At 50.4% G+C, this 12,681-nt stretch overlaps 1 protein-coding gene across 3 annotated transcripts in view; it reads right to left on the reverse strand.

Moving 5' to 3' along the window:
* The window catches only part of MYH14 (myosin heavy chain 14), a 108,096-nt gene extending 95,775 nt beyond the window's left edge, over positions 1-12,321 (reverse strand). For 2 of the 3 annotated variants that reach the window (XM_039466428.2, XM_039466427.2), the window contains exon 1: positions 12,072-12,320. In XM_039466428.2, coding sequence (XP_039322362.2) covers positions 12,072-12,188 — 117 coding nt within the window. In that variant the 5' untranslated portion in view covers positions 12,189-12,320. Of the gene's footprint in view, positions 1-12,071 lie in introns of all 3 variants that reach the window. The other variant, XM_039466433.2, reaches the window with a different exon arrangement.
* Between the last annotated feature and the right edge of the window lie 360 nt (positions 12,322-12,681).

Consider the following 12,681-nt stretch of genomic DNA (forward strand, 5'->3'; position numbering starts at 1 on the left):
AGCCGTGGGAAAAGAACGCGGCCGGAGCGCGGAGCTAGGCGGCACGGTCGGGGGTGGGAGCCGAGGCCTGACGGGCACGGGGCACCACCAATGGCGAGGTGCGGGGGGCGGCCGGGGGAGGGAGGCCCAAGGGGCCCGGGTGAATGGGCCGCTTTGTGCGCAAGGCATGAATGGGCGCCTTTGTATGGGCCGGCGTGGGGGGGCTGCCGGAGGCCGGAATGCCTGGGTCCCCCGGGAGCCGGCGGGCAGGAGAGACAGGAGAGAGAATTCACTTTTGTCGAACGTAGACCATGTACCAGGCACCCTCCCAGGCTCTCTCACCCACCGGGTAGGTGTGGGCCGTGATACCGTCAGAATAACAATGATCATTTATCGAGCACCCGAAGTAGGCTGGGAGCTGTGCTAAGCACCTTACCTGCATGATCTCATTTAATCCTTACAACGAACCCCTTGAAATTGGTGCTATTAAGATCTTCATCTTCTAGATGAGGTAAGCCCAAGCTTAGAAAGAGGGTGTTAATTGCAGAAAGTTACAGAGCTGGCTGATGGCAGAGCAAGGACTCAGATCCAACCAGAAGCTGTGCTTTTAACCTCCATGCTATGCCCAAACGTGGTAATAATTCCCAATTTACAATTTACATACGGAAAAACTGAGGCTGGGAGAGGCAAAAGACCCCAAGGTTGGCAGGGCACGGTGGCTCACACCTGTAATCCCAACACTTTGGGAGGCCCGGGCTCGAGGATCACTTGAGCCCAGGAGTCCAAGACTAGCCTGGGCAACATAGACCCCACCTCTATTTAAAAGGAAAATAAAAAGAGACAAGGTCACAAAGGAATGGCCCCACTGAACCAGAGGTGGCCTCCCAGCCTGTCTCGGCTGCTCAGCAGCTGTGTGGACTCAGACTGGTTGCTGGACTTTTTTGAGATTCCATTTATTTCGGCACTTGTAAAATGGGAGTGATGGACGGTCTGCCGTCAACCTTGCCCTCCTTATAGTCTGCTCTATTCAGATGGGGCCTTTCCTCTGTTCAGAACCTTCCATGGCTCCCATTTCACTCAGTAAAAGTCAAAGAACTCACTCTGACCCACGAGGGCCTGCGGGATGTGGCTCTTTTGCTCTCTCTGGTCTCACCCACAAGTTCCCCACTTCATACTGCTCATGGCTTCATTTCTCAAACACTCCTGAGGCCTGGTGCTGTCCCAAGGCTTTTGCATTCTCTGTTCCGTCCACCAAGAATGCTCTTCCCCATGTTATGCGTGACAGCCTCTCGCCCACATCATCCATTCTCCTCCAATATCACCTCTTCCGAGAAGCCTTTCCTGGCCATCCTATAGAAGACAGTTCCACTCACCACCTTCTCCTGCGTGACCCCACTTTGCTTGTTCTTATAGTGCTGACAGTGTTTGCTAATTTATCCGTTTATCATGTCTCCTCACTAGAATTGAAGTCCCACAAGGACAAAGATCTTTATTTTGTTGAGTGCCTGGCACACAGTAGGTGTTTAATAAGTGTTTGTCAAGTAAATAGTAATGAGTCATCGTATTGAGTGGATTAAGTGAATTGGTGCATACGAAGTTTTCTTTTTTGGGGTGGGGGGAGATGGAGTCTCATTCTGTTGCCCAGGCTGGAGTACAATGGTGTGATCTCCTCTTTCAGTGCAACCTCCGCCTCCCAGGTTCAAGCTATACTCCTGCTTCAGCCTCCCAAGTAGCTGGAACTATAGTCACCTATCACCATGCCCAGCTAATTTTTGTATTTTTAGTAGAGACAGGGTTTCAGCATGTTGGCCAGGATGATCTCGATCTCTTGAGCTCATGGTCCACCCACCTCGGCCTCCCAAAGTGCTGGGATTACAGGAATGAGCCACTGCGCCCAGCCACAAAGCTCTTAGTACAGTCCTGGCACTGGAGAAAAGGCTAAATTAGAAAATACTGGCCGGGCATGGTTGCTCACACCTCTAATCCCAGTACTTTGGGAGGCTGAGGCCAGTGGATCACTTGAGGTCAGGAGTTCAAGAGCAGCCTGGCCAACATGGTGAAACCCCATCTCTACTAAAAATGCAAAAATTATTCAGGCATCATGGCACATGCCTGTAATCCCAGCTACTCAGAAGGCTGAGGCAGGAGAATCACTTGAACCTGGGAAGCGGAGATTGCAGTGAGCCGAGGTAGCACCACTGCACTCCAGCCTGGGCAACAGAGCAAGACTCCATCTCAAAAAGAAAAAGAAAATACTGGTCATCACGACTATTGTCATTCATTGCCCTATAAATTGAGTGCAGGAGAGAAACTATATACATACGAAGTCCAGCATAGGAGAAAGAAGCCAGAGAAAGATCAAAGGAAAAGTTGGAGATAAGAGATGGTAGACACAAAGACAAGAGAAGAGAGGCCGGAGTTGGGTGCTGAGGGCAGACACTGATTCCAGCATCCAGCTCCCAATGTATTTGCTCAGCAATGGCAAAGTTGAATCACAGGACCATCCCTGTGGTCACAGCGGCAAGATTGCCGCGGCTTTGAGATCTGCTTTTTTGCAGGTGGGGAAACTGCATCCCGGGGAGGAAAAGGCCCTTTCCGAGAGTACCCGCAGTAATAACACAGCTCATGTTCTCACTGTACGCTGCAAACATGCCTGTCATTATGTGAGTGCATCCTCATGGCAGCCCACGAGGCTGGCAGTGTCATACCCACTTTATAGGCCAGCAACATGTCCAGGGTCTCCTGGCTGCTGCCGGTGGTGGATCTGGGCTCCAACTCCTGTGGCTCAGACCCCTGAATCTGTCTTAACCAAGACAGAGCTGATGGCTCCTGTCACTCTGGCTGGAGTGTTCTCCGTAGAAAGATCCTGCAGTGAGGATAACGAAAGCTGCTGTGTATGGAGTGCTGACTGTGTGCTGGGACATTGTGCCCTTTTATGTATTAACTCATTGGATTTTCTCCACAACCCTGTGCGGCTGGTGCTATTACGATCCCCATTTGATGGACAGAAAACTGAGGTCCAGGCCAGGCGCCTGTGATCCCAGCATTTTGAGAGGTCGAGGTGGGAGGATCACCTGAGGCCAGGAGTTTGAGACCAGCGTAGCCAACATAGTGAAATCCCATCTCTACTAAAAATACAAAAATTAGCCAGGCATGGTAGCAGGCACCTGTAGTGCCAGCTACTCAGGAGACTGAGACAGGAGAATTGCTTGAACCGGGAAGCGGAGGTTACAGTGAGCCGAGATGGTGCCAATGCACTCCAGCCTGGGCAGCAGAGTGAGACTCCATCTAAAAAAAGAAAGAAAGAAAGAAAAAAAGCCGGGCGCGGTGGCTCAAGCCTGTAATCCCAGCACTTTGGGAGGCCGAGGCGGGTGGATCACGAGGTCGAGAGATCGAGACCATCCTAGTCAACATGGTGAAACCCCGTCTCTACTAAAAATACAAAAAAACTAGCTGGGCGTGGTGGCGCGTGCCTGTAATCCCAGCTACTCAGGAGGCTGAGGCAGGAGAATTGCCTGAACTCAGGAGGCGGAGGTTGCGGTGAGCCGAGATCGCGCCATTGCACTCCAGCCTGGGTAACGAGCGAAACTCCGTCTCAAAAAAAAAAAAAAAAAGAAAAGAAAGAACTCTGAGGTCTAGAGACATGAAAGTCCTGATCGCAAGGGTGCTAGGAAAGAGCGTGGACCAGGATACAACAGAATTACAAACAGGAAAGAAGGCCCTTGCACCCACATTTTAACTATAATCTGCCTGGTAACTGGTGATGTCATCAACACCACCCAGGGCTAAATCTACCTGGCAACGTGTGATATCATCATGCCCACCTAGGTTCTAAACTGAGCTTGTAACTGGAGATGTCATTAATTCTGCTCAATCAATGGGGTAATCGATGATGTTACTGAATGATAGTAATGAGCTTTCTTTTGCTGAGGGCATTCTAGGAGCTGGATGCCCGTATCAGCACTTTGAAAGTTGCAGGTATTTACTGAGTGCTTACTGTGTTCCAGGCACAGTTCTAAGCCCCTTCTGTGAGTTAAATCCCATAATCCTCCTAATAACGCTAAGTGGTAAGTACTAATGTCAAACCCATTGTACAGATGAGGACGCTGAGGCACAGCTGCCCCAGGTTGCACAGTTTAAAGGTGGCAGAGCCTGCATTCAATCAATGTAGTCTGGCTCCAGAGTTTGGGCTACAAAAACCCAGCAGAGGGAGGCTGAGACCCAGAAAATCAAGTCCAAAGGAGGCATTCCACTGCCTCTGAGCTCTCCATCTGTCCTCCATCCAGGCCTGCCAGAGAAGGTCCTCAGGATGAAGACATTAAATCGTGAGTCCCTGGCTGTCCAGGGTTGGGTCTGATCCTTCTTTGGGCACTGAGGGTATCAGCTGCAGCAGAGAGGGAACCCAGACTATGAGGGTGGATGGAATACCAAGACAGGTGTGTGCTGGGGAAAAGGAGAGGGGAATAGGGGGCATTTTGAGCCTCCAGGGAAGCTGGATTCCCACCAGCTGGCACAGCCCCCAGACAGGACCTCGTTATACAGCAGGCGTCCCAAAATTACGGCCCGCGGGCCGCATGCGGCCCCCAAGGCCATTGATCTGGCCCCTCGCCGCACTTCAGGAAGGGACACCTCTTTCACTGGTGGTCAGTGAGAGGAGTACAGTATGTGGCGGCCCTCCAACAGTCTGAGGGACAGTGAACTGGCCCCCTGTGTAAAAAGTTCGGGGACGCCTGTTATACAGAATCTGAGTACCGAGTAGCATCAGTGTGGGGGAAAGCCAGCAAGGAGCTAAGCTGATGAAAATAAAAAGCTGTCAGCACCAAAAGGCAGGGTGAGAAAAAAAGAAAAAGAAGATAAAAAGTTGGAGCTGAAAGGGGAAGAGACAGAACCAAGGACAGGGCAGCTTTGCGGAAGAGGGTATGGGGGGTGTTTTTTGAGCAAGACAAAATTAGGGGACAGCTTCCATGACGGGTGGAGGAAAAGGGGCCCGAGTCTTAGAGAAAAATAAGGAGGGCATCTGGGCACAGTGGCTCACGCCTATAATCCCAGCACTTTGGGAAGCCAACGCAGGAGGATCACCTGAAGTCGGGAGTTCGAGATCAGCCTGACCAACACGGAGAAACCCAGTCTCTACTAAAAATACAAAATTAGCCAGATGTGGTGGCGCACGCCTGTGATCCCAGCTACTCGGAAGGCCGAGGCAGGAGAACACGTGAACCCAGGATGCAGAGGTTGCAGTGAGCTGAGATCGCACCATTGCACTCCAGCCCAGGCAAGAAAAGCAAGACGCCATCTCAAAATAAAAAAAAGGAAGGAGGAAAAGGGCGCTAAGTTTTGCCATGAGTCCTGACTGCAGTCCGGCCTGGGCATTTTCTCTGCAGCAAAGACTTGAACGGTTCCAGGATTTTATTTTTGGTCTCCGGGCTGTTGTTTCCCTGCATGTGACTCACAACTGGAACTCGCTCTAAGACAAGAGCAAGCTGGCAGTCCCCTGTGTGCCACGGATCAGTGACAGGTTCCGTTCTGCAACAAGTATGTTTTGAGTGCCTACTGTGTGCCAGTCATTGTTCCAGACCCGGGGTCAGCACACTTCTTCACGTAGAAGGCCAGACGGTAGATGGTTTCAGCCTCGCGGGACGGAAGTCTTGGCTCTAATCGTTCCATGCTGTCCTTGTAGCATGAAAACAGCCAGAGACAATATGCAAATGAAAGGGTGAGGTAGTGTTCCAAGAAAACTTTATTTATGCCAACAGGGAGAATTTGGCCGGTTGGCTGAGGTCTGTAGTTTGCAGACTCCTGTTTTTTTGTTATTAGTTGTTTTTTTCTGTTGTTGCTTTTTTTTGCGGGGGGGAGGGGGGTTGAGATAAGGTCTCACTCTGTCACCAGGCTGGAGTGCAATGGCACAATCATGGCTCGCTGCAGCTTCAACCTCCCGGGCTTGAGCAATTCTTCCAACTAAGCCTCCTGAGTAGCCGGGACTACAGGCACTCAACACCATGTCCAGCTACTTTAAAAAAAAAAAAAAGTTTTGTCTTTCTCTCTTTTAAATAGAGATAGGGGCCAGGTGTGGTGGCTCACGCCTATAATCCCAGCACTTTAGAAGGCCGAGGCAGGCGGATCATCTGAAGTCAGGAATTCGAGACCAGCCTGGTCAATATGGTGAAACCTCATCTCGGATAAAAACACCAAACTCAGCTGGGCGTGGTGGCAGGCACCTGTAATCTCAACTACTTGGGAGGCTGAGGGAGGAGAATTGCTTGAACCCGGGAGGTAGAGCCAATATTGTGCCACTGCACTCCAGCCGGGGTGACAGAGCAAGACTGTGTCTCAAAAAATATAATGATAATAATAAAATAAATCGACACAGGGTCTCACTATGTTGCCCAGGCTGGTCTCAAACGCCTGGCCTCCACCGATTCTCCCTTCTCGGCCTCCCAAAGTGGTGAGCTGTGAACCACTAGGCCCTGCTGCTGCTAACACATTGATCAGAAAGGAGAAGTCACCGAAGCTATTTTTAAAACATTTTTTTCTTTTTGATCTAAAACAATTTAAATTATACAAAGTAGAAACAATTCAAACACGGGGGCAATATTTCCTTTGACCAGGCCCTTCCTTCTCACTCCACCTTCCAGACGTACCCCTGATAATACTTTGGTGTAATCTCTTCCAAAAATACTGACTTTTTTTGGAGGCAGGGTCTCACTCTGTCACTCAGCCTAGAGTGCAGTGGTGCAATCACAGCTCACTGCAGCCTAAACTTACCACCCTAGTCTGAAGCAGTCTGCCCACCTCAGCCTCTAGAGTAGCTGAGACCACAGGCGCTCACCACCATGTCTGGCTAATTTTTTTAATTGTCTTGTAAAGATGAGGTGTCACTCTGTTGCCCAGGCTGGTCTAGAACTCCTGGGCTCAAGCGATCCTCCCACCTTGGCCCCCCAAAGTGCTGGGAATACAGGCATGAGCCACTGAGCTGGATCTAACATTTACTATTTATTTACATTGGGGTCAGCAAACAGCAGCCCGCAGGCCACGCTGGCCAGCTGCCTGGGTTTGTAAATACGCTCTTTCTGGGACACAGCCATGCTTGCTGGTTTACTATTGTCTGCGGCTGTGGCTGCTTTCACGCTAGCAGGGCACAGTTAAGCAATTGTGCCAGAGACCATATGTTCAAAGCTGAAAATATTTACCATCCGAGCCTTTACAGAAAAAGCTTGCCAACTCCTGCTTTACATATATAGACACAGAACTAAGAAATATTATGATTTCTTGAGTTTGGGGATATACGATGATACTTGATACAGGGAAATTTGACTTGCTTCTTTTTTTTTTTTTTTTTTTTTTTTGAGACAGAGTTTCGCTCTTGTTACCCAGGCTGGAGTGCAATGGCGCGATCTCGGCTCACTGCAACCTCCGCCTCCTGGGTTCAGGCAATTCTCCTGCCTCAGCCTCCGGAGTAGCTGGGATTACAGGCACGCGCCACCATGCTCAGCTAATTTTTTGCACCATTAGTAGAGACGGGGTTTCACCATGTTGACCAGGATGGTCTCGATCTCTTGACCTCGTGATCCACCCTCCTCGGCCTCCCAAAGTACTGGGATTACAGGCGTGAGCTACCGCGCCCGGCCTTTTTTTTTTTTTTTTTTGAGATGGAGTCTTGCTCTGTTGCCCAGGCTAGAGTGCAGTGGCATGATCTCAGCTCCACTGCAGCCTCTACCTCCTGGGTTCAAGTAATTCTCATGCCTCAGCCTCCCCAGGTGCCAGGATTTAGGCGCCCGCCACCACACCCAGCTAATTTTTTGTATTTTTAGTGGAGACAGGGTTTCACCATGTTGGGCAGGCTGGTCTCAAACTCCTGAACTCAAGTGATCTGTGCACCTCGGCCTCCCAAAGTGCTGGGATTGCAGGCGTGAGCCACCACGCCCAGCTTGACTTTCTTTTCTTACTTGGCAAAATGTCTTAGCCAGTGTTTCATGCTCTACATTTTCTTTCTATGTTTCTTTTCTTTCCTTTTTCAAAACAGGGCCTTGCTCTGAAGCGCGGGCTGGAGTGCAGTGGCGTGATGATGGCTCCCTGCAACCTGGACTCCCGAGGCGCAAGTGATCCTCCCACCTCAGCCTCCCGAGTAGCTGGGACTACAGGCATGCACCACCACGCCTGGCTAATTTTTGTATTTTGTAGAGATGGGGTTTTGCCATGTTGCCCAGGCTGGTCTGGAACTCCTGAACTGACACGATCCTCTCACCTTGGTCTCCCAAAGCACTGGGATTACAGATGTGAGCCACCATGCCCAGCCCGTGCTCCGATGTTTAAATTCACCTTCATCTGTCCACACCACACAGTATCCCATAGCCGCAGCCTGGCTATGGTTCCTTTGACTCCTCACCCATTGGTGGGGCTGCTGGTGGTTTTCCACATGCCACCTTTACAAATGGCGACACAGGGGACAGCCTCCCTCCTGCTTCCTCATGCACGAGGAGTGATATTGCAGGGTCAAAGAGTACACGCAGTTAAGATTTTCATAGACGTTGCTAAGTGGCCACCCACAAGAAGACTATTTTCCTTTTTAGGAAAAAAAAAAAAAAAAAAAAAAAAAAAAAAAACGAAAAAGAAACCAGTGCAGTTGAGTATTTATTACACGGCTGTTCCCTGAAGGGTTCCACCCCGCGGTGGCTCACCTATCATTCCCTGAACCCTGGACGTGCTGTGGACTCTCACTCCTTTGGACTCGCTGGTACTTTCTCCACCCTTCTCTGCCTGGTGACATGCTGCGAGAGCTTCCAAACCCACATTAGATAATGAGGCAGAATTTTGTGACATTCACTGCGCATTTCTCCTGGGATCCAGCAATCCCGCTTCCAAGTAGGTATCATAGAGAAGCACACACAGGTGACACACGAGGACGAACCCCAGGAGGCCCCGGGCAGCATTACGGGTGGGAATGGGGAGGTGGAGACCACCATGGGGTCTGTCTCGTGGGGAGCTGATAAGCGAAAGGGAGGGGATTCCTCCATGGTGTCCTAGAAGCAGTAAATCAGTTTCACTTGATAACATGGAGAGATCATAAAAACATAATGTTGGCCAGGCGCGGTGGCTCATGCCTGGAATCCTAGCACTTTGGGAGGCTGAGGTGAGCGGATCATGAGGTCAAGAGATTGAGACCATCCTGGCCAACATGGTGAAACCCTGTCTCTACTAAAAAAAAAAAAAAAAAGCCGGGTGCGGTGGCTCAAGCCTGTAATCCCAGCACTTTGGGAGGCCGAGGCGGGTGGATCATGAGGTCAAGAGATCGAGAGCATCCTGGTGAACATGGTGAAACCCCGTCTCTACTAAAAATACAAAAAACTAGCTGGGCGTGGTGGCGCGTGCCTGTAATCCCAGCTACTCAGGAGGCTGAGGCAGGAGAATTGCCTGAACCCAGGAGGCGGAGGTTGCGGTGAGCTGAGATCACGCCATTGCACTCCAGCCTGGGTAACAAGAGCGAAACTCCGTCTCATTAAAAAAAAAAAAAAAAAAAAAAAAAAAAAAAAAAAAATTAGCTGGGTATGGTGTGGGATGCTCCTGTAGTCCCAGCTACTTAGGAGGCTGAGGCAGAAGAATTGTTTGAACCCAGGAGGTGAAGGTTGCAGTGAGCCGAGATGGTGCCACTGTACTCCAGCCTGGTGACAGAGACTTGTCTCAAAAAAAAAAAAAGCATAATGCTGGGCCAGGCAGGGTGGCTCATGCCTGGAACCCTAGTACTTTGGGAGGCCGAGGTGGGGAGATTGCTTGAGGCAGGAGCTTGAGACCAGCCTGGGCAACATGGCAAAACCCCATCTCCACTAAAAATGTGAGAATTAGCTGGGCGTGGTGGTGTGCACCTGTGATCCCAGCTACCTGGGAGGCTAAGGCAGCTCTGTTTCAAAAAAGCAACAAAACAAAAAAAATAAAGTTGAATTGAAAAGGTAAGAAATAAAACAGTGTATAGCACAATTTAAAAGAGCATTTATCCTTTGTGTCAATTTGGAAGATATAATTACACAAAGCAATGCTGTCTGGTCTGTGTTTCTACATACCCAAGATTGCATGAAGGTTAAAGGTGTCAGGGTTTAGCCAGGTGTGATGGCTCACGCCTGTAATCCCAGCACTTTGAGAAGCCAAGGCAGGTGGATCACAAGGTCATGAGTTCAAGACCAGCCTGGCCAAGATGGTGAAACCCCGTCTCCACTAAAAACACAAAAAATTAACTGGGTGTGGTGGCGCTTGCCTGTAGTCCCAGCAACTCGGGAGGCTGAGGCAGGAGAAATGCTTGAACCCGGGAGGCAGAGGTTGGAGTGAGCCGAGATCATGCCACTGCCTGGGTTACAGAGCAAGATTCTGTCTCCAAAAAAAAAAAAAAAAGTGTTCTGTTTTGTTTATGGGGTTCCAGAGGAGGAAACAGGAGTGAGACTGGAGTCTTAAAGGGAAAAATAAAAAAGAAAGCAAAATCGGGATACAGGCAAATGATAGAGAAACAGGAACAGAAAATATGGCAGAATTCTATGCACCTAAGTCCACACCCTGTAAGGGGATCTGTCCTGGAGGGCAATGGCTTCTCAGAAGCCTTCTGCAAACGGCATCCCCAATCCTCCATTCCTTCTCCAGCTGCAATCAGTTCCTGTTTCCTCTCACTTCCATTCATTGCCTTCTGCTACTACCCTCAAAGCTCCGTTACACCAGACTGACACTGTGCCCATAACCGTGTCCCCAGCCAGGGCAGGAACATTTTGAGGGAAGGAAACCAAATGTGTGCCTCGATGTTTCTGATCTGTAAGAAGAGGGATCACGATCACACTATCTGCTGGCCAGGTGCAGTGGCTCACAGCTGTAACCCCAGGATTTTGGGAGGTGGAGGTGGGCAGATCACTTGAGCCCAGGAGGTGGAGGCTGTAGTCAGCCACGATTGTACCACTGCACACTCCAGCCTGGGCAACAGAGCAAGATCCTGTCTCTAAAAAAGAAGAAAGAAAAAGAAAGAGACCAGGCACAGTGGTTCATGTCTGTAATCCCAGCACTTTGGGAGGCCAAGGCAGGCAGATCACCTGAGGTCGGGAGTTCGAGACCAGCCTGACCAAAATGGAGAAACCTCATCTGTACTAAAAAATACAAAAAATTAGCCGGGCTTGGTGGCACATGCCTGTAATCCCAGCTACTTGGGAGGCTGAGGCAGGAAAATCACTTGGCCCCGGGAGGCAGAGGTTGCAGTGAGCCAAGATCACACCACTGCACTCTAGCCTGGGTGACAAGATCAAAACTCCATCTCAAAAATAGAAAAAGAAGGAAAGAAGGAAAGAAGGGAGGGAGGAGAAAGGTATCTACCATTTACAGCTATTGAAGGTCTAAATTAATTAGTTCATGTCCTGTGCTTAGCATAGTGATTTCGGCCCATTTCAAGCACTTCACAAATGTTGGTGGCTATTATTATTATTATTATTATTACTATTACTATTTTGCGACAGAGTCTTGCCCTCTTGCCCAGGCTGAAGTGCAGTGGTGCACTCTCTCCTCACTGCATACCCCGCCTCCCCGGTTCAAGTGATTCTCCTGCCTCAGCCTCCCGAGTAGCTGGGACTACAAGCACACGCCACTGCGCCCGGCTAGTTTTTATATTGTTGGTAGAGACAAGGTTCCACCATGTTGGCCAGGCTGGCCTTGAAATCCTGACCTCAGGTGATCTTCCCGCCCTGGCCTCCCAAAGAGCTGGCAGGCACCTGTAATTCCAGCTACTCGGGAGGCTGAGGCAGGAGAATCGCTTGAACCCGGGAGGCGGAGGTTGCAGTGAGCCGAGATGGCACCACTGCACTCCAGCCTGGGCGACAGAGTGAGACTCAGTCTCAAAACAAACAAAACCAAAGAACCGGGATTACAGGTGTGAGCCACTGCACCCGGCCAGCGGCCATTATTGTTAATATCGTGATTATTATCAGGCTTGGCCTCATGACAGTGGGAAAGGCCTCGTCCCAGTGCCCCCTTCTTCAGAGTGTCTTCCCTGACTGTTCCACAGGCAGCCCTGCCAGTGCCTGCGTCGCCTCCCTTCCAGCCTCTTCCCCGGACGGACGCGGACATTGCCTTCTTACCTGTCGGTCTCCCTCACTGGGCCGGGGAGTCCTCACAGGCCGGGGCCAGCGCTGGTTCGCCTCGGGTTCTTCAGAGCCTGGCATAGCAGCCAGTGTCCCTCTGGTCTTCAGGGACATCTGTCCACCCGAAGAGAATGCAGGCTGGGAGGGCAGATGAAGCAGGTGTATGATTAACGAATATATGGAGGGCTGTAGATGATAATAGCCCGGTGACAAAGGTAGAACGGTGGCACCGAGTCCCCATCTGGTTTCAACCCCCCTCCTGCCTCCTCCCTCCCACGCCCCTGCATGCTCCCTGCACTCCGGGCTCCGGCCCAGAAACCACCCCTGTCCTGAACCTGAGCCCGGGAAGGGCCCTTTCCTTGGAATGTCCTTCCCTCCCCTTCCCTCCTCCTCACTGCGGCCAGTGACCCAGGCGTGCACAGGCAACACCCGCAGAAGTCTTAGTCTTCGTGCACGTCCCATAGGTCCCTTGGCAGCCGATAAAACTTGCGGACCCTTCCCCAGAATTGCCTTTTTAAAGTCACGTTTACTAAATGTGTGTACAAATTTATAATTTTTGTGTATGTTTGCACAATTTTACACAATATATACATATATAATTTTTTTT

This window comes from Saimiri boliviensis, chromosome 14, assembly GCF_048565385.1.
Source record: "Saimiri boliviensis isolate mSaiBol1 chromosome 14, mSaiBol1.pri, whole genome shotgun sequence".
Taxonomy (NCBI): domain Eukaryota; kingdom Metazoa; phylum Chordata; class Mammalia; order Primates; family Cebidae; genus Saimiri; species Saimiri boliviensis.